The sequence below is a fragment of the Epithele typhae genome (assembly GCF_022376455.1).
Source record: "Epithele typhae strain CBS 203.58 chromosome Unknown BXZ73scaffold_23, whole genome shotgun sequence".
NCBI classification, from domain to species: Eukaryota; Fungi; Basidiomycota; class Agaricomycetes; order Polyporales; family Epitheliaceae; genus Epithele; species Epithele typhae.
In genome coordinates this window covers 399,583-425,587 of record NW_025954214.1, presented here as the reverse complement: position 1 = coordinate 425,587, position 26,005 = coordinate 399,583, and the positions used below count along the sequence as shown (strand labels likewise).

The following is a 26,005-nucleotide window of genomic DNA, read 5'->3' as shown; positions in this document are numbered from 1 at the left end:
TAGGCTCCGCAACAGTTCCTCAACGTGTCGCGACCACTCCGGTGCGAAGGGCGCTTTCACGCGCACAACGTCGAAGACGACTACGACGCGTACAGACCAGAGGGTACCAGGCAACTCCAACGTTGCGAACATAATCCCTGTCCCCGGCGCTACGACGATACCACCAGCGATATCCGCCGTTTCATCTCAGCGCGCTGGGCAGAGATCATCCCACCACAAGAGGAAGAAGTCGAAGAAAACTTCGAAGACCCCGACGAGACCGTTGTTGATCCCACCACAACACCTCCTTCCGAAACGCCCGACATTAGCGACACCACATCCGAACCTGATCAAGGCCCAGACGGAACTCCGCCACCAACTGTACCACCAACAACGACAACGATGGCGTCACAAATTGACCCCGCACAGTTCCAAGTCGTTGTCGACATCCTCCGACACCTCTCCGATCACGCCACTACCGCTGTACCTGTCCAAGTTAATGTTCCCCCAGTGACAGTAAACGCGACCAACACGTCTCCGGCATACTACCGGAAGAAGGAACCGGAACTGTTTGCAGGCGATAGAACCAAATACGTCAACTGGAGGAACGAGATGAAGCTCCTAACCCGAGGAGGTCCCATAGAAGACATTGTCGGATACGTGCTCTCATTCGTGCGCGGAACGAATGCCATAGAACAATGGAAGAACGCGTTCAGAACCACTCACGACGTCAACGGTCGCTGGGACTTCACCGACCATGAAGCTTTCTGGGATGCGATGGACGCAGTGTTTCTAGACAAGAATGCTAAGCGACGAGCGTTCCACGACCTCACGCTGTACCGACAGGGGACGACCAACGCAGTGGACTTCTTCATAGAATTCGAGCGCCTTGTGCTAGCGGCTGGACTATCCCTCACTGACGGAACAATCGTTGAGATGGTATTACAGAAGACACGCAAAGACCTCCTCAAGGACATCTACAGATCACACATTCGCCCCGCGACGTACCAGGAATGGAAGACCCGCATCACAGACCTGGACGAAGCAGACCGCGAGTTCGGACTTATGCAGCGCGACTCGCACGCGACCACCAGTACTGCGCGCGCGACGGTCAACACAAACTCACGCGCGAACCACAACGAAACACCACCAAGGCCCGCACCATCACGCCCGCTGTACGAACCTAGGACGGATCGACGCGAGCCAACCGGGGTTACCTACGGAGGAAAGGGACAACCTATGGACATCGACAGGCTGAACGCGCAAAAGTGCCGCAAGCCCGAGTGCGCCGCGCGCAAGGATCAAGCCGGCACGTGCGGATCACCCTGGCATATTCCGAACCGCCCGACGCAGACGCTGCGCGCGTGGGAATCCGTCGAGCGCTCGGAGTTTGTCGATGCTATACGCGCCTGGGTCTCCGAGGAGCCCGAAGACTTCCTGTCGCAGGGTTTTTCGTTTGGGACGGAGTTGCTGCACGACCCCGTTCCCCCCTCGTAATCAATTCCGTTCTCCCTCAATGTACTATAGCTACTAAGAATCGTTTCGCTTGCCTACCTGTATACGAAGTTCCGGACCTAGCGAACACTGTAGATTCCTCTGTTCCTTATGTACCTACCGAGAGAGCGTCTTCACCAGTGAAGCGCGGCAGACGGGAATCTGTACTTAATTCTCTCTCCAATACTACCAAAAAAAGAACGAAAACTCCGAGTGCAGCGGAACAAAACACACCCAACACTTTCGGCATCAACCGCATCGGACCCAAGCTTTTCAGCGTGGTCAGAGCGCTAGGTTCTAAGCGACAAATGGACATCCCGCTAGAGCTTGAGAATCCAGAAACCACCAAACGAACAAGTGTGCAGGCCCTACTAGACACCGGGTGTACAGGATCATGCATACACCGCGATCTGGTACGACGAGCTGGTTTAACCATGCGTGCCTATGACCGACCCATACCTGTACACAATGCGGACGGCACACCAAACATAGGTGGAAGTATAACCCACTACGTAGAAGTGTTCATCACAATCGGAAATCACCGAGAAATGATGCACTTACTGGTCACCGACCTAGGCAAGGCCGATCTATTCCTCGGACACGAATGGATCCAGCACCACAACCCACAGATCGACTGGCAAAAGAAGTCTGTGGAGTTCAGCCGCTGTCCCCACACTTGCGAACACGTTCTGGATGAAGGTGAACGCGTGTTCATGATGGACGTCCCTGCCTACTTGCATGCAAGAAGAGCTTCAGTAGCTATGGATATCGCCATTGAACAGAGCAAGAAACGCGCCCCCGCAACGTTTGAAGAAGTGGTTCCCGCACATTATCACGACTTCAAGGACGTGTTTGAAGACAGTACATTCAACACACTACCCGAGCGACGCCCATACGATCACGCTATAGAACTCCTGCCTGACGCGAAACCATACTGTGGAAAGGTGTATCCAATGCCCCGACAACACCAACAAGCACTGGATGAGTTCTTGGATGAGAACCTGCGCACTGGACGAATTCGATCCTCTAAGTCACCATGGGGAGCACCTTTCTTCTTCGTAAAAAAGAAGGATGGTAAGCTAAGACCGGTACAAGACTATCGCAAGTTGAACTCCATGACCAAAAAGAACAAGTACCCACTACCTCTCATGTCAGATATCTTTGATCGCCTCAAAGGAGCCAAGTACTACACCAAGCTCGACGTGCGATGGGGATACAATAATATCCGCATGAAAGATGGAGACGAGGAGAAGGCTGCGTTCATCACAAACCGAGGACTGTTTGAACCCACGGTTATGTTCTTCGGACTATCAAACTCTCCCTCAACCTTCCAAATGATGATGAACGACATCTTCCGCAACCTCATCTTGCAAGGCAAGGTCATTGTGTACCTAGACGACATTCTTATACTCTCGCAAGATCTTCACGAACACAGACGCGTTGTACGCGAAGTACTCAAGATCTTGCGAGACAACAAACTCACCTGCAAACCCGAGAAGTGCGAGTTTGAAGTACAAGAAACTGAATATCTAGGACACATCATAGCGCCAGGAATTATCAAGATGGACCCCGCCAAGGTAGCCGGTGTCACCGAGTGGCCAACTCCAACCTGCAAGAAACACGTACAAGGGTTTCTAGGATTCGCGAACTTCTACAGACGATTCATCAAAGACTTCTCGAAAGCAGCCGGACCCTTAAATCGCCTGACAGGCGACGTAGAGTGGCAATGGACACACGAAGAACAGAGCGCGTTTGAAGCTATCAAGAAACTGATTACGAGCGCACCTGTCCTCGCTGTCCCCAACGATTCAGATCCATTCAAGATCGAGTGCGACGCCTCAAACTACGCGCTAGGAGCCGAGTTATCGCAGAAGCAAGACGGGCAGTGGCGAACCATAGCCTTCCTATCGAGATCTCTGACAAGTGCAGAAAAGAACTACCAGATCTACGATCGTGAGATGCTGGCAGTAATACACGCACTTGACGAATGGAGGCACTTCCTACTTGGAGCCGCACATCCCGTAGAAGTTTGGACAGACCACAAGAACCTAGAATACTTCCGAAACCCTCAGCGCTTAAGTCCCCGACAAGTCCGGTGGCTACTTGCAATAGAAGAATACGATCTCGAACTCAGCCACCACCCAGGGAAGACCATGGGGAAGCCAGACGCATTATCACGACGACCCGATCACACTGCCGACAAGGAAGAAGTCGAGAACGAAGTACTGTTGAAACCACATCTATTCCGCAAGACTACAATAGATGGAACTACGAATATCATCACATCCGTGACAGACTTAATGTCTAAAATGGATGAAGATATACGTAACCGTGTGGGCATAAACGAAGACTACGTTCAGACCGAGGACGGCCTGATCTATAGGAGGGGGAAGCTTGTCATTCCTGATGACAAAGCGCTCCGCGGACGCATCATCGGCGCGCATCACGACTCTGTTAGCGCTGGCCATCCGGGCCGGAGCAAGACTCAAGATCTTGTGCAACGTTCATACTGGTGGCCAACGCTACGCAAGGACGTCGCAAAGTACATCATAGGGTGCACCACATGTCAACGAACGAAAATACGCACGCAAGCCAAGTCAGCCCCACTGCATCCGCACGAGATTCCTAGTCGAAACTGGGAATACATCTCTGTAGATCTGATCACGCACCTACCAAGATGCCTCGGCTTTGACTCCATATTCGTGTGTGTAGACATGAAGTCCAAGGACGTAATTGCAGTTCCATGCCTCGAAGCACTAGACTCAGAAGGATACGCAAACATCTTACTCAAGCACGTCTGGTCACAACATGGACTCCCACGCAAGATCACATCGGACCGAGGACCACAGTTCGTATCCAACTTCACGAAGAGCTTGTACCAAAAGTTAGGAATACAGGGAAACCCAAGTACGGCGTACCATCCACAAACAGATGGGCAAACTGAACGTATGAACCGGGAAATCAAGAACTACCTCCGCATCTTCATCAATCACCGACAAGACGACTGGGTCGACTGGCTACCGCTCGCGCTCTTTGCATATCGCAATCGACAACATTCTGCCACTAAGTTCTCCCCCTTCTACATGACACACGGCTTCCATCCGTACACTGGGGTAGAGACACACAAGCCGGCAAAGAGCGAATCAGCCGAACAGTTCAAAACACGCATGGATGATATTTCTGAAGCCGCTACAGAAAGCCTGAAGGCAGCACAGAAAATCATGAAGGAGAAATTCGACCGACACCGCAATCCCGCACGAGATTACCAAGAAGGAGATCTCGTGTGGTTGGAAGCGCTAAACATCACCACCGTGCGTCCAAACAAAAAGTTGGAGCACAAGCGCTACGGTCCCTTCAAAATCCTCGCAAAAGTCGGTGCAAGTGCATACAAGCTGAAGCTACCCAAGGCTCTCAGTGGTATCCACCCCGTGTTCAACGAAGATCTGCTTACCCCTGCATTCGCCCCCGAGTTCAACAACCAAGAGCGCTTAGAGACCATGGCGCCTGAAGGTGTCGACAAGCCCGAAGAGCCCGAGACCGTGGTAAACTCCAAGTTCGAGTCCGGTACTGTGCAATACCTCGTCAAGTGGAAAGACAAGCCCATCTCCGAGAACACCTGGGTCCCCCGTGGAAAGTTGTTCGATAAGTACAAGGATCTAATCGACGACTACCACAAGCATAATCCTACCGCCCCCCGACCTTTCCGTCTACTAGGACCACGCGCGCGTCTAGTTCAGATCACGGACCCTTTGGATCACGAATGGGATAAGTGGTCGCGCAAATGGGACAGATGGAAAGGAACGATGACTGTTCCGCTTCGCGTCTGGACTCTGGCCTGAATCGTGAGGACACGATGTTAGAGAGGGGGGTGATGTTACGGAAATTTGCCTTTTCCAGTAATCACGCAAGTCACGGTGTTAGTAAGCAGCGCGCGGCTCCGACGCCCAGCCACGAGGCTACCGCGCGCCGTACAAGAGCTCACTTGAGCGCCTCATGTACAACCGGGCCGTGGAGAGTGACCGCGCGCTCCTGCACGTTGCCTCTTGTGCCTGGAGCGTACCAGCGCCCTGACTACGTAGTTACTTCTTCCAGTATCGTACGCAGACGCCTCGCGCCTTTCGTGTGATTGCTCTTTGTATTTCCGTTGACTCTACACGACATGTGAGTGCAAGCAGGCGAGCTAACGCTGCAGCACGCGAATGCACGCGCGACTCACATTGACTCATGTACATCGTAGCTAGCGAATATAAAAGGGCCCGCTTCTGGAGGAGCAATCTCCAGAAGCTGTTTGGGCTTTCGTACCTCCAATCTCCCTCGCGAGTCTCGGCTGGTGCGCTATCTAATCTCGTAGATAGCCGCGCGCGCTAAGGCGTCTCAGGATCCTTGTTTCTCCCCAGTGTGGTCCTTGAAGTGACTCGAACTTCACCGATGAAGACATGAAGGTTTCCTGTAAGCTATGCAGTGTGCGGGGCATGAATCCAGAGGACGTAAATCCACTTATAAAGAGGTATGCATATCGCTGGCGAACAAGCGCACGTTCGCCGCCACCGCGCATACATCGTGCCCGTTGTGCGTCTCAGCAGCGACCATCAACTCTTCCGCACACGACCGACTCCAGTCCTCCGCCTCCTCCCACTGCTGCCGCGGAGCCGCCGTCTCCTCCGTCTACTTCCGGCTCGCCCACTGACTTCCTCAAGGGGGTCGTCGGAAAGCGCGTGGTCGTCCGGCTTACCTTGGGGGTGGACTATCGAGGTGTGTCAGCGTGCTCAATATGCGCCGCGTATGTGACTGAGCTGGATACAGGAATACTGTCCTGTCTAGATGGGTACATGGATATCGCGCTCGAGCAGACGGAGGAGCATGCGAACGGTGGCAGGATCACAAATCGGTATGGGGACGCGTTTGTGCGCGGTGACAATGGTGCGTTCTGCTGCGCTTTCTCTACGCACTACGGACCCACCCCCTCTCCTCTCAGTATTCTATAACTCTGCTGCAGATTCTTTGTAGATTATCGCTCTCACTCTTGTGTCAATCATCGCACTGTGTCCTCGCAACCACCTACTCACGTATATTAAGGCCGGCGCCCACGCACACAGAAAGTACTGAAGATGTGTGCTACCCCCAATGCAATTGGTATTCTGCAACATGACTCCACTCGATATCCATGATTTCATCGTGGTTCAAAACGAGGTTTACCCAAGTTGAATCGCCCGGGCAGTGGCCCCAACCAGACGAGCGTGAACGACGAGGAACGGATGTCGAGTGCGTCGCTCGTCACCGTTCGACCAGCACGGACCACGCGTCGCGGCGGCAGTTCGTCCTCAGGAGCGGGCGCTCCAGAAGGTGCGTGCGCGCACCACCGTGACACCCACATTTACAAGCTGCATCGGTGTCTGGTTCTATCCGACTACTGAAGTACTTACTATTACTACAGGCTCTCCTCTGCCACCTATTTCGCCGGCACTGGCAACTCCAACCCCTCCGACCACGACTCGAACTTGTCCAGCGTCGTCGACAGGGCCGCCAGCTGCTGCCGCGTCGCGCCGATCGCGTCCCGGCCGACGACGAGGTGCAGCGGTGGGTCATCCATCACGCCAGCACGGTAGAACACCTCGGCGCACTTCACGGCGTCCTTCCACTCAAGCGGGATCGCGCCGTTCAGCGCGCGGAAGATGACCGTCGGGAGCGTCGGGCTCGTGTACGCCGGGTGCGGTGGGGCCAATCCACCCATTGCGGTCGCCGTGACCTCGGTCGATATCCAGCCGGGCTCGATCAGCGTTATCTGTGGCCGGGAATGAGATCAGCACGTGGTCGACGAGGCAGCGTTTGGATCGACGGAAGAAGAACGCACCTTGATGTTCCACGCAGGGTCAATCTCCGCCGCCAGCGACTCCGTGTAGCCCTCGAGCGCTGTTCCCGGACGCCGTCAGCCTTCCTTCTGCGTCCCACACACCCCGCTGCCCGCCGCCACGGAGAACGAGGGCTCACCGTGCTTGGACGCGTTGTAGTACGCGCTGCCCGGCCACGACGTGAGGCCGAGGTAGGACGACATCTGCAGCAGCCGCCCGCCCGCCCCCGCCGGGTTCTCGTCCCGGAAGAAGGCCATCGCGGCCTTGGTCGCGCGGACGGTGCCCCAGAAGTTGGTCTCGAACAGCGCGCGACCGTCGCGCTCGGGGATGCCCTCCGCCTCGCCGAGCCCGGCGTAGCCCGCGTTGTTCACGACGACGTCGATCCGCCCGAAGCGTGCCTTCGCGGCCGTGAACGCGGCCGCGATCGCCTCCGCGGACGAGGTGATGTCGAGCGCGAGCACGAGGAGGCGCTCGGGCGGGTGCGCGGCGGCGAGCGCGTCGAGCGCCGCGGGCTTGCGGGCGGTGGCGACGACGGCGTCGCCCTTGGCGAGCGCGACTTCGGCGAGGGCGCGCCCGATGCCCGTGGAGGTGCCGGTGACTGGACGGGGAGGACGAGCTGTTAGCGCGGCGCAAGGGGGTGGGGGAGGATGCGGTGCTCACTAAACCAGACGCGAGGGGTCGACATGGCGGGGTGGGGGACGGGTTGGAAGTGCTACGCAAATCCTCTTCGCGGCCCATGTTGCTTGATACGACTATATATCATAGGCTCTGGTGCGCGCCAAGCGTTATCGGAAGGAACACGGTTGTGTTCGAAGCTCTGGTCCGGCCCTAATTCTTGCACTCCGCTCGCATCGTTATGCGCGGTGCGAGAGCCCAAAAGACCGACGAGTTGGGTCGAGAGAACCGTAAGTGGTTGGGCAGTCAAGACGCGTGGTCCTGGATAGCGCGCATCAAAGAAGCTGGTTGAGAATGATGAATGGCAGCGAGAAGCCCATTACGTCGAATTTCACTTCTTATGCAAATGGTGCGAGGGAACGCTCTGCTACATCGGGGAATGTTAATCCACATCGGTGAATCGGGTGCTCGAAGACCTGCCTTGTTTCTGAGCCAGACGCCTATTTCCCTCACGTTTACGGACGCGCCGTCATACAAGTAGGGGTGTGAAAACATACGCATCAAGTAGAGAAGGCGAGCGGGCAAAGCACCGCGCGCGCGCGGCACATGTGACGAGCACCCACAAACCAAGGGTGCGAGCAGCCCTTAAATGCAGGCCCACAGGCTGAGAACACTCGCCCACCCAGTGTCACCGGATATAAATGATTGAAAGAAGAAAAATATGCCTATTTCTCTTGACGGTGTATTGCCGTCTCAGTCAAAGAAGGCTCCTCCTCCAACTTCCACTCTAGCGCCGCCGAGTCCTTTTGTTCCACGGCCGTCCAGAGGTATGGATATCCTTCGCTGACGGTGAACGCCACAGAGCGAATGGTGCTCGCGGAGCGTGACAGGGTGAGGAGGAAGCTGTTTGCCCTCGACCATTCAATCCGAGCGTGCGTGGCATTGGACACCTCTCGGGACAGAGGGTTCGAACCGTCGTTCTCGTCCAAGGATTCGTCATGGAGCACAATGTGCACATACTCAAGCCTGGCCGCACCAATCAGCTCGTGGATCTCGCTCTATGGGACGCCCCACGACGAACCCTCGTCAGCGACAGTCCCGTATTTCAGTGTAAGGACGCACCGGAACCTTGTCCATATCTGGCGGCGTTGGGTTCGCGAAGATCACGGTCAATCGCAGCTTCGACGCCGAGAACTCTATCTCCTTCTGCGTCCCGTCGCCCTCCGCGTCCCACGCGGGAGTCTTGAGACGGCACAGCAGCGGGGCCGCCGCATTCGCCACGTCCCATCCCATCGTCCGTCCGAGCGTGACCGCCTCGACGTCCACCAGCTCCGACCGCGCGCCCGCAACCAGCTCCGCCGCGTGCGCATGCGTATGTTCAAGTGTGATTGCAGTGCGATGATTGATACAAGAGTGAGAGAATTCACAAAGCATCTGCAGCAGAGATATACAATACTAGGAGAAACGGGTGTGGGTGTATGGCGCGCAGAGAAAGAGCAGTAGAATGCACCATTGTTACCGCGCACAAACGCGTCCCCATACCGATTTGTGATCCTGCCGTTCGCATGCTCCTCCATCTGCTCGAGCGCGATGTTCATGTACCCATCTAAGCAGGACATGATTCCTGTATCCAGCGCAGTCAGAAACGCTTGTACTGAGGTTATCATCGCAAGCTGACACACCTCGATAGTCCACACCCGAGTAAGCTGGACGTCCACGCGCTTTCCGACGACCCCCTTGAGGAAGTCAGTGGGCGAGCCGGAGATAGAGGGAGGAGGAGGCGGCGGCTCCGCGGCAGCAGTGAGAGGAGGCGGAGGAATAGAGCCGGCCTTGCGCGGAAGCGTTGATGGTTGCTGCTGAGACGAGGGACACGTCTCCGGATCCAGGCACGATGCACGCGCGGCGGCGGCGAAGCCTGCGGGCCGCCGTCCGCCCACTCACTCACTCAACGCGCGCTTGCTCGTCAGCCATGTGTGTGTGCTTCACGCCTCGCACACTGCTTGGCTTGTGTACAGGAAACCTTCTTGGTTCACCTCGGTGTGCGATTCCCCTCAAGCTTCAAGCTCAAGGAAAACGGGGGCAGACAGGGCTCTATAGTAAACGTTGCGCCGACCCAGAGCTTGACGCTGACTCAGCTTCATCCACGCGGCGAACGATGGCCTCTCGATTCAATCTCGAACCTCCGTCACTGGCCTTATCCGACCTCCCTCCAGTAGATCCAACATGGTATGATATGTTTTTGCCGAAGTAACTGTATCCTTACAATTGCCGGTAGGTCCCAGTCACCTCTCAAAGCCTCGTTTGTGAAGCCGGGGTCACTACGCTCGATCAACTTCCACAAGATGTCTTTCTTCTCATCTGTCACATTCTGCTTTCCGACTCCGCCATCCTCCCATCCTTCCGGAGGCTTATGACAGTCCCTTGGATGGACGTCAAATCCAAGTACATTCGACCTCTCTTTCGCCTCCTCCACGTCTGTAGATCCTGGCGCACTATTATTCTCGAAGCCCACGCTCTATGGAAGTATGCTCTCGTCGATGGTCCCGATGGGATGCCTGACGAGCTCAACACCCTCTTGCTCGATCGTGTCGGAGACGCCCCTGTCGTTCTTTCCGTCGTCTTCAGTAACGAGACACTCCCTGTCACTGTCCAATATCTGGAAGGTCGACAGCTCACTGTTTCCCATTTGCAACTTCACCGGAGGCAAACGGACGCCATGCACCCGACCGAATCATCCCTGCTTCCCTCCCCATCTTGGAAGCATCTCCTGCTCAGCACAACGCTCGAAAGCGTGTGTTTCATATCGGATGAAGAGACGGGGGCATCCGAGGACGAAGATCATAGTGGTGGATACGATTTCGTGGCACACCCCCAGGTAGCGGGGTCCCGGCAATTCGCGGACTGGCGATCCACTCCGTCCAAAACAGCCTCCCCTCCGCAACTTTCCCCAAGCTTACTCATCTCCTTCTGTGCTTCAAAGAGAGCCGCGCGCTCAGCCCAAATCCTTTCGGAGAACTCCTCCACCTTCTCTCGGGCACCCCTGCCCTCCATTATCTACACCTCTCGCACCCTCAAGCATACTTTCCTCTTCATGATCCCTTTGTCGGCCCGCGCGTCTCGCTTCCCCAGCTTCAGCGGCTCACCATGGTCTGGTTTGACTGGCGCCTCTGCAACGCGCTGCTCGACCATCTCCGCCTCCCTGTCACCGTTCACGTCAACCTCAAAGATGTTTTCCTGCCCGAAGACGTACTTCTACACCACCCCGACGCCATGCTCGCCTGGGCGCGTCTTCCTCCCCTGCCCTTCTTCCCGCATCTCGCTCGCCTCCTCTTCTACCATTCCACTACGGGCATCGCGCTTGCCGCCGAGGGCGCCCTCGACCCCGGCACCACTTCGCCCACTCACAGGCCGCGCGGCCGGCTCGAGCTCACCTGGCGCATCCCTGGCCAGTTGCCCTTCTGGTTGAGATGGATCCGCGACCTCCCGTCGCACATCCCGCTCGCGTCCGTGCGCACGATGCACCTCGAGCTCCACGCGGTCACCAACCCCCGGTTCCCTGTGCTGGCCGCTGTGGCGCTCGAGGAGCTCGTCGTCTTCTGGGGCAGCACCATGTGCGAGCGCATATCTCTCATCCAGCTCGCAAGGGAGCTGGGCGCCGCGGACCCGGTGCGGTGCCCGGACCTCAGGACGCTGGGTGTGCGGGTGACGGTCCCGGTCCCGGGCGGCGGATGGACGGCGAAGATGGTATCTGCGGCGTTCGCGCGCGTTGAACGCGTGCTTGAGTCGCGGGCGGCGCTCGGCCACCGGCTCGACCGTCTCCTTCTGGAGATCAAGGAGGAGGTCGAGCTAGACGAGGTGGAAGACGACAAGCCCGGTGCAGAGTCAAGATGGGACCAGCGGTGGGCGGAGTACCACCTTACGGTGTCCGAATGCTTGCGATCGTTGGAGGAACACGTTGGCGAGGTCGTCAAGACATACTACAACGAGGACAAGACCGATGGGCTTGCCGGTTCTTTCCGGACGGGTCAGGAAGACTGGCTCGAGGATGAGAGTCTGGCGCAACAACGGTACTGGATGGTCGCGAAGGAAGAGGTACAGTGGGACCCTGCCGATGTGTAGTTTCTCCGATGGAGGTTCCTAGACGGCGGATCTTTGTCTATCCCTGTTGTCCTTGAAGCGACTCGATCGCCAATGGAAACGTGAAGGTTTCCTGTAAGCTGAGCGGTGTGCGAGGCAACAACCCAGAGGACGTAAACCATTCACAAAGAGGTATGCATATCGCCGCCGCCGCGCCGCATGCATTGTGCACGCCGTGTTCCGAACTCGTCGTCCGACTTACCTCGGGGTGGACCATCGAGGTGTGTCAGCTCGCGATAATAATTTCAGTACAAGCGTCTCTGACTGCACTGGATACAGGAATACCGTCCTGCTTAGACGGCTACATGAACATCTCGCCCGAGCAGACAGAGCAGCATGCAATCGGCAGGATCACAATTTTGTGCGCGGTAGTAGTGGTTCGTTCAACTACTGCTCTTTCTCTGCGCGCCACACACACTCCCTTTTCTCCCGGTATTGTATATCTCCACCGCGGATACTTTGTTTCTTCTCCCCCTCCCCCCGCTAGATCCCCCGACGGTCATGGAAAGTCAATGAGCGCATCGGGTGCGTGTTTTATGTGCCAAAGTCTACATCGGCCGGAAAGGTCCAAGATCGACGCGAGCTAGCCCTATACACAGGTTAGAGGCCACATTTACGACGTGCTACGGTCCTTCAGCATGATTGGTAGAACGACCGGAGGGGGGTGGATAGAGATACAAATTCATAGGACGCCATGTAGGCTGGTGTAACGGTATGATACAGTACGTGCATGCGGCAAGAGCAAGCGAGGTCCAAAGAGATACACGAAACAACCACAGAGCTCCAGAGCATGTGCGACAAGAAGAGAAAACCTAGTGTCCGAGCGAGTCCGTTTCACCTCCAGCCGCATAAATAAAGGTCCAGTCCGGGCGACGCGAGCTCGCTCACGGCAGAATCATGCTCATATGCGCCTGCCAGTGCCCGAGCACCGACGCAGTCGGTGCGGTCGCCTGGCGATATGGGCGCACTTCTTCCTGGAGCCACGCCCACAGACGGTCGCCGAGGTCCTCGTCGTACGCCTCTTTCCTGCACTTGCCACGGCGTGCCCACGGGATCATGAACTGCAGACGTCGCCGGGTCAGCGCAGGACGCCCACGGGAGCGTCGGAGAGGCCGCACCTCGCCGTTGTGCTCGAGCGGCTCGGGCATCGTACCCGCGTAGAGCTGCGTGATGGCGCCGTAGGGCGCGGGGTAGAACGGGATGAAAAAGTCCTGTTGGACGCAGTCAGCGCCCAGACAGGCCCCCCGCACGAGCGACGCACCATGATTTTTTGCCGGAGGGGCGACATGTGGCGCAGGAGGTCGGACTGGATGTTGCCCGGGTTAAGCGCGATGGAGACGATGCCCTCGGCGCCGTACCGCTTCGCGACCTGTCGGGCGACGATCACGTTGCCCTGCGCGGACGCGACGTGAGTGCGGACGCTAGGGCGGGTGAAAGGACGGGGAAAGCTCACAAGCTTGCTCTGCGCGTACAACGCGTCGCGCGAGGTCCGCCGCCGCTTGCGGCTGTCGCGGAACGTCTCGCCGCGGATCCGGCCGAGGTACGCCGTGCTCGAGGAGGTGGTGATCACGCGCGCGTGGCCGTCCGCCGAGGTCTTGACGCCCGCGAGGAGCGCGGGCATGAGGAGCTCGGTGAAGAAGAAGGAGCCGACGACGTTCGTCCCCCACTGGAGGTCGTAGCCCTCCTTGGTGAGCATCTCCACCGGCGTGCACATCACGCCCCTGCCGCGCCCGCGTCAGCCTGGGTGGACGTCGAAGTTGAAGGAAAAGGAAAGGTGGGGGACATACGCGTTGTTGAAGAGGACGTGGAGCTCGCGCTCCTTCCACATGAACTCGTCCGCCGCGCGGCGGACGGAGACGAGGCTCGCGAGGTCGAGCTCGAGGAAGACGGCCTCACGTCCGGTCGCGGCCTTGAGCGACGCGATCGCGCCCTCGGCCTTGAAGCGGCTGCGCGTCGCGAGGTACACGCGCGCGTTGTGCGCGAGCAGCGACTGTGTGTCCCACGCCGGTGAGCACAAGCACAAGCACACGCGCCGGTCGTCGGTGACGTACCTTGCACGTCTCGTACCCGATCCCCGCGTTTCCACCTGCGCCTGGGGTCGGCAACGCGCGCGAAAGCGAGAGGGAGAGGGAGGCGGGACGCACGCACCGGTCACGATCACGACGTGCCCCGTCAGGTCCGGCATCTCGTCCGGGAGCCAGTCGGGCGTGGGCGGGTACGCCTGCGCGGCGGCGTGGACAAAGTTGCGCGCGTTCGAGAGGGCGCCGCCCATCGCGTCTGTCTGCGGGCGGGCGGGGGGCGTTCCTGCGGGCTGGGGCTCGAGGCGTGGAGGGGGAGCGGCGACGCGAAGAAGTACTGGCGCGCGCGGACGCGGGGTCGCGGGGATGGGGGTGGGGGTGGAGGGGCGCGCGATCCCCGACCGTGCGAGGGCGTATATATCCGGGCGCACGACCCCCAGGGCCCCGCGGCGGGCTCCGCGCAGGATCCAGCGTCGGGCGTCGGTCGAGGTGCGGAGGCAACCCGAATCGACCGCGGCGGCCGCGCGGGTGCGCGTGCGCGGCAGCCGCGCGTCCTGTGGCGTTGCGCGTTGCGATCTTCGCGGGACGGCGCGGCACCTCCCGCGGCTTTGCACTCGAGCTTCGAGGGGCTTTCTGGGTCGCGAGACGCCGTGCGGGCATCCGCGTCTAGCAAGGTTCAGCACTCCAGAGGAAGACGGAAGCATCCCGCAGGGAGCGCGCCGCGACTGCTCGGCCGTGCCCCGTCTGAGCCGAAGGCTGTGGCCCGCGCGGAGGAGAGCCGGGGCAGTCTTGGGGGGCCGCCGGCATTGGGTACCGCGCGGCAGGTGCGCGGCGGGGATTGCCAAAAGCGGGGGCGCGATGGCGGGATGCGCATTGACGCTAGAAGCGGCGATGGACGCCTTCGCGAGCCACTCGCGAGGTCGCAGGGTCGGGGAGGGTGAGATCACACTCAAGCGTGAACGTTGCGGCCGCCGGAGACGAACATCAGAAAGCCCGCGCGCTCAGGATCAGCCTCGCGTGATTGCTCGCCACGGGACCCGAGCTCTGTGGATCTTGGTGACCTCCCGGACAGCGACAAAGGCAAGGTGTGTGGCGCGCAACGCAGATGGTGTCCAAATCAGCGAGAACACTGTGGGACAGGTGGTCGGGTTGTGCCCAACCTGGACGAATGCGAGTACGTTACTGTGAGATGATGTGGAGGATAGAACTTTTTGCGTCTTGGCAATTCATGTAAACGTACCAGTTCTTTCCCGCTTCTCGAACTATCCAAATGTTCGGGGCCAACAATTGATGAAGACTAAGAGACGACCTGTGCGAAATTACGGTAAAGTTGATCAGATAAGATGCAACAGAACTAGACGGAGCAGAGCGTAAGTGTGAACTGATAACGTTACCTCTTCCCACCGCGCCAGTCACTAAACGCAGTCCTTAGCCCCCCCGAGCCCAACCGGGTGGCCCAATCTCCCTATATATCTGGGAACTCGATGTTACAAATTCGTAGGTTGAGAGGAACTGTGTGACGTTATTAAGAAGTCGACCCAAGCAAACTGCTCAGACTCACTCCACAAATGAGACTACGACGACCGTAGTCTCAAGGCTCCGGACGACCCTCATGAGCTGCAATCTGTTCCTCAAGCCAATCCCACACAAGGCGTCCCACGGCGTCGTCATAGACGTCGCTCTTATGCGCCACTAACCGCGCAAATGGAACGAAGAACTATAGGCAATGGCGGGAATAACGTCAGCATTGGCGCAGCGCAACAGACCGCTGCGCGGCGTACCTCGCCACTGTGCTTGAGAGCTTCGGGCATCGTCCCTGCGTAGAGTTGTGGAAGTGCTCCGAGCGACGGCGGATTGAGGACGAACGACTGAGGGAAACTTCAGTCATGAAGTAGATCCGTCCATCCCGCGACACTCACCAGAACGCCGCGAGCAAACCGGTCATGCCTGTACAGGTCCGAGTCGACCATCCCTGTAACACGCCCACGCGTGAGCGACAACCGAGTCGGCGAAGCGCGGGCTCGAGCACGCACCAGGGTTGGCCGCGATGCACACGATGCCCTTGCTCGCCCACCTCAACGCCCCCTGCCTCGAGATGATCGAGGCTCCCTATCGCGCTCCGGTGAGCCTCCCCCAGTTCCTCTCACGCCAAACTCACCAGCTTGCTCTGGAAGTAGAGCTCGTACGACCGCTTCCGCCGGCGCGCGTCGGAGTCGCGCCACGTCTCGGGCCAGAGCTTCCCCACGTACGTGCCGTTCGAGGACGAGGTGACGACGCGCGCGTGCGCGTCTGGCGCGCTCTTCGCCCCGCGCTCGAGCGCGGGGAGGAGCAGGCGCGTGAGGTAGAAGTGCCCGAGCACGTTCGTGCCCCACTGGAGGTCGTACCCGTCTGGGGTCAGCTGCTCGACCGGGGGGATCATCACGGCCCTGGGCGGGTCCACGTAAGCGTGTGGGACGAGGGGGAGGAGGGGGAGGGGAAGGTGGGGCGCACGCGTTGTTGAAGAGCAGGTGCAGCTCGTGTTCCCGGCTCATGAAGTCGTCCGCGGCGCGCTTGACAGACTCGAGGCTGGCGAGGTCGAGGGGGACATGGTGCGCCGTGCGGCCGGTGGACTCGTGCAGAGCCGCGAGCGCTGCGGTCGTCTTTGCGGACGCACGCGCGGCCATGTAGACTTTGGCGTTGCGCAGCAGGAGGACCTGTGCATGGAGGTCATGAGGGTGCTCCAACACGGTGAACACATAGCTCCGCACTCGGATGGTCTCGAACCCGACGCCAGAGTTTCCACCTGGAACGCGAGGTGAGTCCGTGTTGAAGAGGATGAGACACGGGCATCGCGCACCGGTGACGATGACGATACGCCTGTCCATGTCAGGTATCTGGTCAATGCTCCACGTTGGTTTGGGTGGGAACATCTGCTCGGCCACTTGATAGTGCTCCCATATCGTCGACGTTATCGCACCCATTGATTATGGACCAAAAGAGGAGATGAGAGTTAGGAACGTAGGGAGCAGCTAGCTGGTGGGCCGAAGGGCAGAGGGGGGGATCTATACCGCATTCCTTCCGTGGCACGTTCATTTGAGTGATTGGCAAGTGGACCCAGCCTGGAGTGATGTTCCCAGGGAATAGGTGCTAACAAGGCGTCAGCAGAACGCCTGGCCACCTCGGCTGCCACGGGATGAGTTCGGCCAAAACCCCACGCGGTTTCGCACTCGGGCTCGACGACTCAGGTTCCCCCGAGACGGGTGGGATTTCAGCTGGTTCGGATAGCTAGTCAAAGTAACTTGTAAGTAGGCGGTCGTGCCGGGCCTGCATGAGCGGTCACGGAATCAACACTGAGGGAGTTCGGATGTCGGCGTCATGCGTGGCGGACTTTGAACATTTGAAGCTCAGGCCCAGCCGTGTCGGAAATCAGCCCATCACGATCAGGCTCTTGGTCATCACCACGTGCTTTCAACCGCCAATCATATCTAGACAGCCTGTGCATTGACCGGATGGTCCGATGGAGGCCGACACGGGCACCAGAAACGAGAGAAAGAGAGGTACAAGTACAGAGTACAGTGGACAGTCAGGGTATATCTCAGCCGAGGGCATGGGGATCGACTAGAGCTTCGCCTCGAACGCCTTCACCTCGCCATCAAGCCACTCCCACACCCGCCTCCCGAGCTCTGGATCATACATCTCCTTCTTACACTTCCCTGGACGAGCCCACGGGATCATGAACTGTACGTTCACGGCGGAGGGCGTGTGTGGGCGCGTGGGTGCCGAGCGCACATCGTGGACGCGAGAAGGGCAGAGACATGTGCACGAAGAAAGATCGCGGACGTAAAGATTAACCAAGAGCAGACTGGGACTGAGGACGAGCGACGCACCTCGCCGTTCAGCTTGAGCGCGTCCGGCATCGTGCCCGCGTAGAGCTGCGTGAGCGCGCCGTACCAGTTCGGGTAGAGCATGACCTTCGCCTGCGATACGATACGACGTCAATGTCAATGTCACCTCGTCGGCGTTGGAGGGGCTGAAGACCCACCACTATCCAGCGGCCCACTGACGGGATCGTACGGTAAAGCTCCGAGTCCAGGTTGCCTGTGCAGCGGGCGCAGAGCGGTCCTCTCAGTCACGGAAGGAAGGTGAGCGCGGAGGGGACGCACCTGGGTTGAGCGCGATGGAGATGATGCCCATGTCAGCGTACCGGAGCGCCGCCTGGTGCGCGACAACGGTGTTTCCCTGCGCGCGTCACACACTTCAGCACATGTCCTGTGAGACCGCCCGCGCACACCCTCACCAGCTTGCTGTTGAAGTACAGCAGTTCAGGATGCACTTTCCGCCGGTGCTTCGAGTCCTTGAACGTGTCGAAGTCGATCTTGCCGGGATACGCGCCGCTGCTCGACGTCGTGATCACGCGCGAGTGGTGATCAGGCGAGGACTTCGCGCCCGCCGCGAGCAAGGGAAGGAGGAGCTCGGTGAAGTAGAAATGTCCGAGCACGTTGACGCCCCACTGGAGGTCGTGGCCCTCCTCCGTCAGCGCGGATATCGGAGGGTTCATAACGCCGCTGAGGGATCGCACAGCGTCAGCTGCGACTCTAGTGCGGGGCGATACAGGGAGCAGGGAAGAACGCGACGCACGCGCGAAGGTTTACGGTCCGCCAGCGCGCGCGTGGCGGGAGACACGCAGATGACAGGGCACATCGGGCGTAGCTCAGCGCGACGGCGCTGGTGCGGCGGCGACCTAAGCCCTGCGCTCGTGCGCGCGTGGCACCCTGGGGCATACAACCCCGGGTCCGGAGCGCAGCTCCGAACGGGACTTCGGGCGGAGGAGGAGGGTGCAGAGCGGGGACGGAGCCGAGCCGTCGCGCCCGCGCTCGCGCACGGCACCAAACGCAAATCCGGATCCAGACAAGGCCACTCACGCGTTGTTGAACAGTACGCGGAGCGCGCCCTCCTTCGCCGCGAACTCCTCCGCGGCGCGCTTGATGCTCTTCATGCTCGCGAGGTCGAGCTCGAGGAAGACCGCGTCCTTGCCCGTCTCCTCCTTCAGGCGCGCGATGGCGGCGTGGCCCTTCTCCCGGCTGCGCGCGGCGAGGTAGACCTTGGCGTCGTGGGCGAGGAGGGCCTTGCACGTCTCGTAGCCGATCCCCGTGTTGCCGCCTGAACGGGCGTGAGGACGGCGGTGTGGTCAAGACGGGGACGGGGCGCACCAGTGACGATCATGACGCTCCCAGCCAGATCTGGGATTTGGTCGACGGCGAAGGTGGGTTTGGGAGGGTACGCCTGGCCCGCGACAGTGGCGTAGTTGCGCATGGTGGTGAGGACCCCGCCCATGGTGTTCGAGAGTTGGGTGTTGGGGCGAAGGTGGTCGACGTGAAGGGGGCAGGGAGTTGGGACTCTGAGACCGGCCGCGTGGGTTATATCAGCTGAACCTGCCGCGCGCGCGCCGTCTTTCGACTCCGAGCGCAACTTGCATCTGCGCTGGAGGTGCGTCTTGCCATTTTCCGTATTCGCTGCAGGTGGCGGAGCTAGCAGGGCTGATGTTGCCCTGTCTGGAAGTTCCCTCACCTCACCCTTGCCTCACCCTGCGTCCAGCCCGCCCGCGGGTGCGGGACTAGTTCAATCGTCGCGCGCGCCACGAAGCCATGCAGCAGGAGGAGTAGACACACACGTCGACGAGCGAGAAGTCCAGCGAAGAGAAGAGGGATACTGCAGCCTAAGTGACGGCGCGTGTAAGGATGCGGGATTGCCAGCGCGTACTCAGCCAGCGCGATTCGGGTGGAGATGGCATCGCTGGCGCTCTTCTTGTCCCTCGATGCACTTGAGTTCCGTCACGCAGAACTTGCGCGGCGCTAGTGACCGACCCTCTTCGTTCTAGGGCGGATGGATGCAGACAGAGACGGAAAAAGCGGACTCTGTCATGCCGTATGTCAGGCCAAAGCATTCAATTGTCTGGGCTTAGGCTAGGCGCTGACTGCGGTCACAGAACAAGGAACACCGGAGATGGAGAAATCAGATCTATCGTATCGTGGTCGGGCCCTGGTGGTACCCCCAGAGAGGTCCTGTGACCCTCGCACGTACGGGTTAGTGGAGAATGAGCGGTCTGCCCAAGTCGCCATCGACCGCTGCATATCTCAGTACGTAGCGTACAGTACGGTTTCGACGCAGGGACAAGCTAAAGTGACCGGGGAGACGGACTTCATGAACTGCGGTGCTGACATCGACGCACCGCCGGGACTCGGGACGGCGGCGGATTTGTCAAAGCCGTTCAGTCTCGAAACGTCTTCGTCTCGTCCTCGAGCCGCTCCCAAAGCTTCTGCCCCAAAGAGTCGTCGTACATTTCTTGTCGACACTTTCCCAGCCGCGCCCAAGGAACCATGAACTGTCGCGCGAAGTGTGCACATGTCAGGGTCTAGACGTAAAGTGAAGACACGAGGCCTACCTCGCCGTTGTAGTTGAGCGCTTCAGGCATAGTCGCCGCGAAGAGTGACGTCAATGCGCCCATGGTCGGAGGGAATAAAGCGGCTTGCTGTGAGATTACAACATAAGTACACACCATGACAGAATAACAACAGCAGAGGCCAAAAAAAACTCACGACAATGCGTCTAGCGATGGGATTCATGGTGCGTTGAAGGTCAGTCTTGATTGCCCCTTCCACCCACGCGGCACGGAGATTAGATATTAAACAACGGCACTTCGAGAGAAGAAGAACCAACTCACCGGGATTGAGCGAGATCGATACGATCCCTTGCTCTCCGTAGCGCTGCGCGATTTGCCGGGCGACAACCGCGTTGGCCTAGTGCACCACGGTCATCGGTACAAACTTTAGACTGGGCAGCGAAGTCGGGGACTCACGAACTTGCTCTGGTCGTACAACTTCTCCGTCCCCAATTTCCGTCTCGTGGGTCCGTCGCGGAGGGCGTCGTACCACACCTCCCCCGTGTTGTATGCCGCGAGGGAGCTCACCGTGACGACCCTAGTGTGCCCATCGGGAGAAGCTCGTGCGCCAGCAAGAAGCACAGGCATGAGCAGCTCCGTGAAGAGGAAGTGACCGATCACGTTCGTCCCGAACTGCATATCGTAGCCGTCGTCGGTGAGCGCGTCGAGCGCAGACCACATCACACCGCTGTGCGTTATGATGATGAAGGCCACGCATACGAGCACGACAAGGAAGAGGCTCACGCGTTGTTGATCAAGATGTGCACCTCATGCTCCCTCGCCGCGAGCTCGGTCGCAGCCCGCTTCACACTCTTGAGGTTCGCGAGGTCGAGCTGCACGAAAATAACTTGACAGTCCTTGCCGACCTCCGCCTTCAGCCGCACGATCGCGCGCTCCGCTTTGCCCTGGTCGCGCGTGCAAAGGTACACCTTCGCGTGGTGTTGGAGCAGTGCCTTGGATGTCTCGTAGCCAATCCCAGCGCCGCCGCCTGGAGTACAGATAATGAGTTAAGTACATTGCGCCAGAAGAAGGCGCGGCGAACACACCAGTGACGATCGCCACGTGGCCCGAGAGGTCAGGGATCTGGTCCACACCGAAAGTGGGCTTCGGCGGATTCATTTGATCGAGCAAGCCCGCGCGCCAGTACTTGATTCCGGAGAGCATGGTGCAAGTGGAGATGCTGGTGCAAGTCGATCAGGAGCGGTGGTTTTGACGGTGACACGCGAGGTGGATGGTCGGACACAATCGCGCTTCAGGGCGGTTTTATAGTGCTCACCACAAGCCTTGCGATACACTCGGAGTTTTGGGTGACTAAGGCAGGTAGCTGTGAGAGTTTCGAGCGTCGCTGCAGGCGCGGAGAGGGCTCCGAGACGGAAATCAAATTGATCGAATGACCAAGCCGGCATACTTAGCGTTGTTCAGAATCACGGCCACGTCAATCCGCCTGAAGTGCTCTTTACGGCGCAAAACCTGGCCGGGATCATGCCGTGTAAATTCCATGCCGAGTGGAAGGATGAGGAGAAGTTTAGGGAAGCGAAGCATCCCAAGACGGTCGGCGATGTTGTCTGCCAGAGATTGGAAAGGCTGAGTCTCAAAAATGTGATGATATATAACGCGTCATCATATCATTTTAGACTCAGCTTAAACCCCCGATAAGGACAGGTCAAGCGCACTGTCACCCATATCCTCACTACCGCCTTCCCCACTCTCCGCGAGCATGCGGCGCGGTGGTGGCGATATGCATACCTCTTTGTGAACGGTTTACGTCCTCTGGGGTCATGCATCGCACACCGCTCAGCTTACAGGAAACCTTCACGTTCCCATTGGTGATCGAGTCGCTTCGAAAGGACAACAGGGATAGACAAAGATCCGCCGACAGGCTTGGGCCATGTGGTAGACGCTTAACCGACTGTTTTCGGAGCTTTAATATTTAGAGTCCAGAACGCTGACTCAGCTTCACCCGCGCGGCCGCGCGTGCCATGAACCGTCGAATGGTCATTGGTCTCATCCGACTTCCTTCCAGTATACGCAGCATGGTACGATATTTTTTTCCGAAGTAGCTATATATATACCCTTACAATTGCCAGTAGAAGCCAGTCACCTCTCAAAGCCACGGATATGAAGCCGGGGTCACTACGCTCGATCAACTTCCACAAGATGTCTTTCTTTTCATCTGCCATATTCTGCTTTCTGATCCGCGACAGCAGTGCGAGGACGCGGAAGACTAGAGCCGGCCTTGCGCGGAAGCGTTGATGATCGCTGCTGAGACGAGGGACATACGAGGGACACGACTCTGGGCACGATGCATGCGCGGCGGCAGCGAAGGCGGGCCGCCGCCGCCCGTCCACTCACTCACTCACTCACTCACTCACTCAACGCGCGCTTGCTTGTCGGTATGCAAGCATACTTACCTCTGTGTGCGTGGTTCACGCCTCGCACAGTGCTTAGCTTATATACAGTAAACCTTCTTGGTTCACCTCGGTGTGCGATTCCCCTCAAGCTTCAAGCTCAAGGAAAACGGGGGCCTAGTAAACGTTTCGCCGACCTGGAGCTTGACGCTGACTCAGCTTCACCCACGTGGCGAACGATGGTCTCTCGATTATCATTCAATCTCGAACTTCCGTCGCTGGCCTCATCCGACCTCCCTCCAGTAGATCCAACATGGTATGATATGTTTTTGCCGAAGTAACTGTACCCTTACAATTGCCGGTAGAACCCAGTCACCTCTCAAAGCCTCGTTTGTGACGCCGGGGTCACTACGTTCGATCAACTTCCACAAGATGTCTTTCTTCTCATCTGTCACATTCTGCTTTCCGACTCCGCTATCCTCCCATCCTTCCGGAGGCTTACGACAGTCCCTTGGATGGACGTCAAATCCAAGTACATTCGACCTCTCTTTCGCCTCATCCACGTCTGTAGATCCTGGCGCACTGTCATTCTCGAAGCCCACGCTCTATGGAAGTATGCTCTCGTCGATGGTCCCGATGGGATGCCTGACAAGCTCAGCACCTTCTTGCTCGATCGTGCCGGAGACGCCCCTGTCGTTCTTTCCGTCGTATTCAGCGATGAGATACTCCCTGCCACTGTCCAATATCTGGAAGGTCGACAGCTCACTGTTTCCCATTTGCAACTTTACCAGAGGCAACCAGACGCTGCGCACCCCGACAGAATCATCCCCACTTCCCTCTCCACCCTGGACTCCTTCCTGTTCAGCCCGACGCTTGAAAGCGTATGTTTCATATCGGATGAAGAGGCGCTGGCGTTTGAGGACGAGGAGCGTGTTGACGGATACGATTTCATGGCACACTCTCTGGGTAGCGGATCCTAAAATTCGCGGACTGGCGATCCACTCCGTCCAAAACAGCCTCCCTTCCGCAACTTTCCCCAAGCTTACTCATCTCCATCTGCGCTTCAAGAAGAGCCGCGCGCTCAGCCCAAACCCTTTCGAGAACTCCTCCACCTTCTCTCGGGCACCCCCGCCCTCCTTTATCTGCACCTATCACACCCTCAAGCATACTTCCCTCTTCATGATCCCTTTGTCGGCCCGCGCGTCTCGCTTCCCCAGCTTCAGCGGCTCACAATCGTCTGGTCTGACTGGCGCCTCTGTCATGCCCTGCTCGACCATCTCACCTCCCTGCCACGCTCACATCAACCTCAAAGACCCCTGCTTGCCCGAAGAGGGCATTCTACACCAGCCCGAAGCCACGCTCGATTGGGCGCGCCTCCCTCCCCTCCCCTTCTTCCCGCATCTCGCTCGCCTCCACCTCGCCCACTCCTACGCGGGTGTCGCCCTCGTCGCCGAGGGCGCCCCCGACCCCGCCTCCGCGCGCGCCCGCAGGCCGCGCGGCCGGCTCGAGCTCGCCTGGCGGATCGCCTGGCCGCCGCTCCCCCGCGCGGTGTACGCGCGCGAATGGATCCAGGGCCTCCCCTCGCACCTCCCGCTCGCGTCCGTGCGCGCGATGCACCTCGCGCTCCACAGCCCCAGCTACCTCTGGCTCCGCACCGTGCTCGCCGCCGCCACGGCGCTCGAGGAGCTCGTCGTCGTCGGGGGCGAGCGGCGGGCGTTTCACGTGCATCTCGCGGAGGAGCTCGGCGCCAGCGACGGGGTGCGGTGCCCGGCCTCAGGACGTTGGGCGTGCGGGTGGAGGTCCCGGTCCCGGGCGGCGGATGGACGGCGAGGATGGTTTGGAGGCGTTCGCGCGCGTCGAACGTGTGCTCGTTGCGCGGGCGACCTCGGGCACCGGCTCGACCGTCTCCTTCTGGAGGTCAAGGAGGAGATCGAGCTAGACGATGCGGAGGCGGAGGAGGACGGCGACGACGACGAGCACGGGCCACAACCTTTAAGGGCCAGAAATGGGCTGAGTACCACCTCACGGTGTCCGAATGCATGCGATCGTTGCGGCAACACGTTGGCGAGGTCGTCAAAACATACTACAACGAGGACAAGAACGATGGGCTTGCGGATTCTTTCCGGACGGGTCAGGGGCTGGCTGGAGGATGAGAGCCTGGCGCAACAACGGTACTGGATGCTCGCGAAGAAAGAGGCGCAGTGGGACCCCAGCTATGTGTAGTTTCTCCGATGGAGGTTCCTGGCCTTTAAATGTATGTACGTCCGTCCGCCTTTATCTTGGCATCTCCTTCTCATGCATTCCCGTGCACAAGGGTTTTACCGTTCATGAATGGAATACGTCGAGCCGACTATGACCTGGAACCATCTACCGCACGAGGCATTCCCTCAGGCTTCGTATAAAACCCGACCACTGCTCCCCTACAGCTCGCTCAGTGACTTCCTCACTCCCAATCATGAAAGTCTCCTTTTCCACTCTACTCGTCCTCGCGGTATCCTTCGCCGGCCTCGGTACGTCTCTCCACGTAGCCCACGCTCGCATGGGCCGCTGACCCCACCACATCCCTCAGCCTCCGCGACTCCCGTCGAACTCGAACGTCGCATCGACGGTGCGTCCATTATCCGGCCGTCGTCGCGATCCCAGACCCGTCCGCCCTCCTACATATTGTCGCCGGCTGCTCACCGTTTTCCCTCTCCACAGCCAAGGCGACCGCCGCGCCCGACGCCTTCCTGCGCGCGCGCTGGGTGACGACGCTCACAGAGACGATCAGGGGGAGCCTCACGACGGAGACGAGGACGTACGACTCGCCCACCCCCGGGCCTTCGGCATGAGCGAGTGTTAGATGTACATGGGCCCGTAGTGGGCGGTCGGCCGCCCGTGGAGGAACGGGTGCGAAGGGCTGAGGACGCGGTCGGCGGTGCGATGTGTAAACAGATGTAGCAACAGACGCACCGGCGCGCACCTCCCGTCGCCGCAGGTGCAAGCGCAGATCATTCCTGCATGGGAGAAGAAGCGAGCTGTGTGCGTTGCGCTCGGGTGAAATAGCCGAGAAGTCCCCACCAGAGGCCTAAACGACTGTTTGTCGGATCGACTTTGAGTGCCAAGCGATGCGGGGCGTGCGTCACGGGGCGATCTGGCTGAGCAGCA

At 59.0% G+C, this 26,005-nt stretch overlaps 10 protein-coding genes across 10 annotated transcripts; 3 read left to right on the top strand and 7 right to left on the bottom strand.

The window, feature by feature from the left end:
- Positions 1-6,113: 6,113 nt before the first annotated feature.
- BXZ73DRAFT_895 (uncharacterized protein) lies at positions 6,114-6,392 on the top strand (the record flags this gene model as incomplete). Its single annotated transcript, XM_048025302.1, has 2 exons — positions 6,114-6,225; positions 6,277-6,392. Coding segments are annotated over 2 exons (228 nt in total), but the record flags the coding sequence as incomplete, so codon positions are not given.
- Positions 6,393-6,922: 530 nt separating this feature from the next.
- On the bottom strand, positions 6,923-8,007 carry BXZ73DRAFT_77501 (NAD-P-binding protein; the record flags this gene model as incomplete). The annotated part of the gene is made up of 4 exons (XM_048022685.1): positions 6,923-7,255; positions 7,325-7,383; positions 7,462-7,920; positions 7,983-8,007. The coding sequence occupies 4 exons, from the start codon at positions 8,005-8,007 to the stop codon at positions 6,923-6,925; spliced, it is 876 nt and encodes a 291-aa protein (XP_047878089.1).
- Positions 8,008-8,662: 655 nt separating this feature from the next.
- On the bottom strand, positions 8,663-9,556 carry BXZ73DRAFT_101344 (uncharacterized protein; the record flags this gene model as incomplete). The annotated part of the gene is made up of 3 exons (XM_048014875.1): positions 8,663-8,995; positions 9,060-9,371; positions 9,464-9,556. The coding sequence occupies 3 exons, from the start codon at positions 9,554-9,556 to the stop codon at positions 8,663-8,665; spliced, it is 738 nt and encodes a 245-aa protein (XP_047878088.1).
- A 536-nt stretch (positions 9,557-10,092) lies between these two features.
- Positions 10,093-12,056, top strand: BXZ73DRAFT_101343 (uncharacterized protein; the record flags this gene model as incomplete). The annotated part of the gene is made up of 3 exons (XM_048014874.1): positions 10,093-10,149; positions 10,213-10,600; positions 10,918-12,056. The coding sequence occupies 3 exons, from the start codon at positions 10,093-10,095 to the stop codon at positions 12,054-12,056; spliced, it is 1,584 nt and encodes a 527-aa protein (XP_047878087.1).
- A 902-nt stretch (positions 12,057-12,958) lies between these two features.
- On the bottom strand, positions 12,959-14,346 carry BXZ73DRAFT_101342 (NAD(P)-binding protein; the record flags this gene model as incomplete). Its single annotated transcript, XM_048014873.1, has 7 exons — positions 12,959-13,135; positions 13,193-13,285; positions 13,336-13,467; positions 13,528-13,795; positions 13,862-14,064; positions 14,126-14,166; positions 14,223-14,346. The coding sequence occupies 7 exons, from the start codon at positions 14,344-14,346 to the stop codon at positions 12,959-12,961; spliced, it is 1,038 nt and encodes a 345-aa protein (XP_047878086.1).
- Positions 14,347-15,683: 1,337 nt separating this feature from the next.
- BXZ73DRAFT_101341 (NAD(P)-binding protein) lies at positions 15,684-16,956 on the bottom strand (the record flags this gene model as incomplete). The annotated part of the gene is made up of 7 exons (XM_048014872.1): positions 15,684-15,809; positions 15,874-15,960; positions 16,012-16,064; positions 16,126-16,201; positions 16,251-16,518; positions 16,583-16,874; positions 16,929-16,956. The coding sequence occupies 7 exons, from the start codon at positions 16,954-16,956 to the stop codon at positions 15,684-15,686; spliced, it is 930 nt and encodes a 309-aa protein (XP_047878085.1).
- A 733-nt stretch (positions 16,957-17,689) lies between these two features.
- Positions 17,690-19,405, bottom strand: BXZ73DRAFT_101340 (NAD(P)-binding protein; the record flags this gene model as incomplete). Its single annotated transcript, XM_048014871.1, has 7 exons — positions 17,690-17,809; positions 17,959-18,048; positions 18,114-18,169; positions 18,235-18,310; positions 18,369-18,636; positions 18,994-19,231; positions 19,282-19,405. The coding sequence occupies 7 exons, from the start codon at positions 19,403-19,405 to the stop codon at positions 17,690-17,692; spliced, it is 972 nt and encodes a 323-aa protein (XP_047878084.1).
- A 934-nt stretch (positions 19,406-20,339) lies between these two features.
- Positions 20,340-21,674, bottom strand: BXZ73DRAFT_77496 (NAD(P)-binding protein; the record flags this gene model as incomplete). Its single annotated transcript, XM_048022684.1, has 7 exons — positions 20,340-20,453; positions 20,514-20,600; positions 20,668-20,723; positions 20,793-20,868; positions 20,928-21,198; positions 21,255-21,498; positions 21,557-21,674. The coding sequence occupies 7 exons, from the start codon at positions 21,672-21,674 to the stop codon at positions 20,340-20,342; spliced, it is 966 nt and encodes a 321-aa protein (XP_047878083.1).
- A 1,468-nt stretch (positions 21,675-23,142) lies between these two features.
- Positions 23,143-24,586, bottom strand: BXZ73DRAFT_77495 (uncharacterized protein; the record flags this gene model as incomplete). The annotated part of the gene is made up of 5 exons (XM_048022683.1): positions 23,143-23,463; positions 23,509-23,834; positions 23,905-24,006; positions 24,090-24,144; positions 24,203-24,586. The coding sequence occupies 5 exons, from the start codon at positions 24,584-24,586 to the stop codon at positions 23,143-23,145; spliced, it is 1,188 nt and encodes a 395-aa protein (XP_047878082.1).
- Positions 24,587-25,313: 727 nt separating this feature from the next.
- Positions 25,314-25,689, top strand: BXZ73DRAFT_101337 (uncharacterized protein; the record flags this gene model as incomplete). Its single annotated transcript, XM_048014870.1, has 3 exons — positions 25,314-25,368; positions 25,428-25,466; positions 25,559-25,689. 3 exons carry the CDS (start codon positions 25,314-25,316, stop codon positions 25,687-25,689), a joined length of 225 nt encoding a protein of 74 aa, XP_047878081.1.
- Between the last annotated feature and the right edge of the window lie 316 nt (positions 25,690-26,005).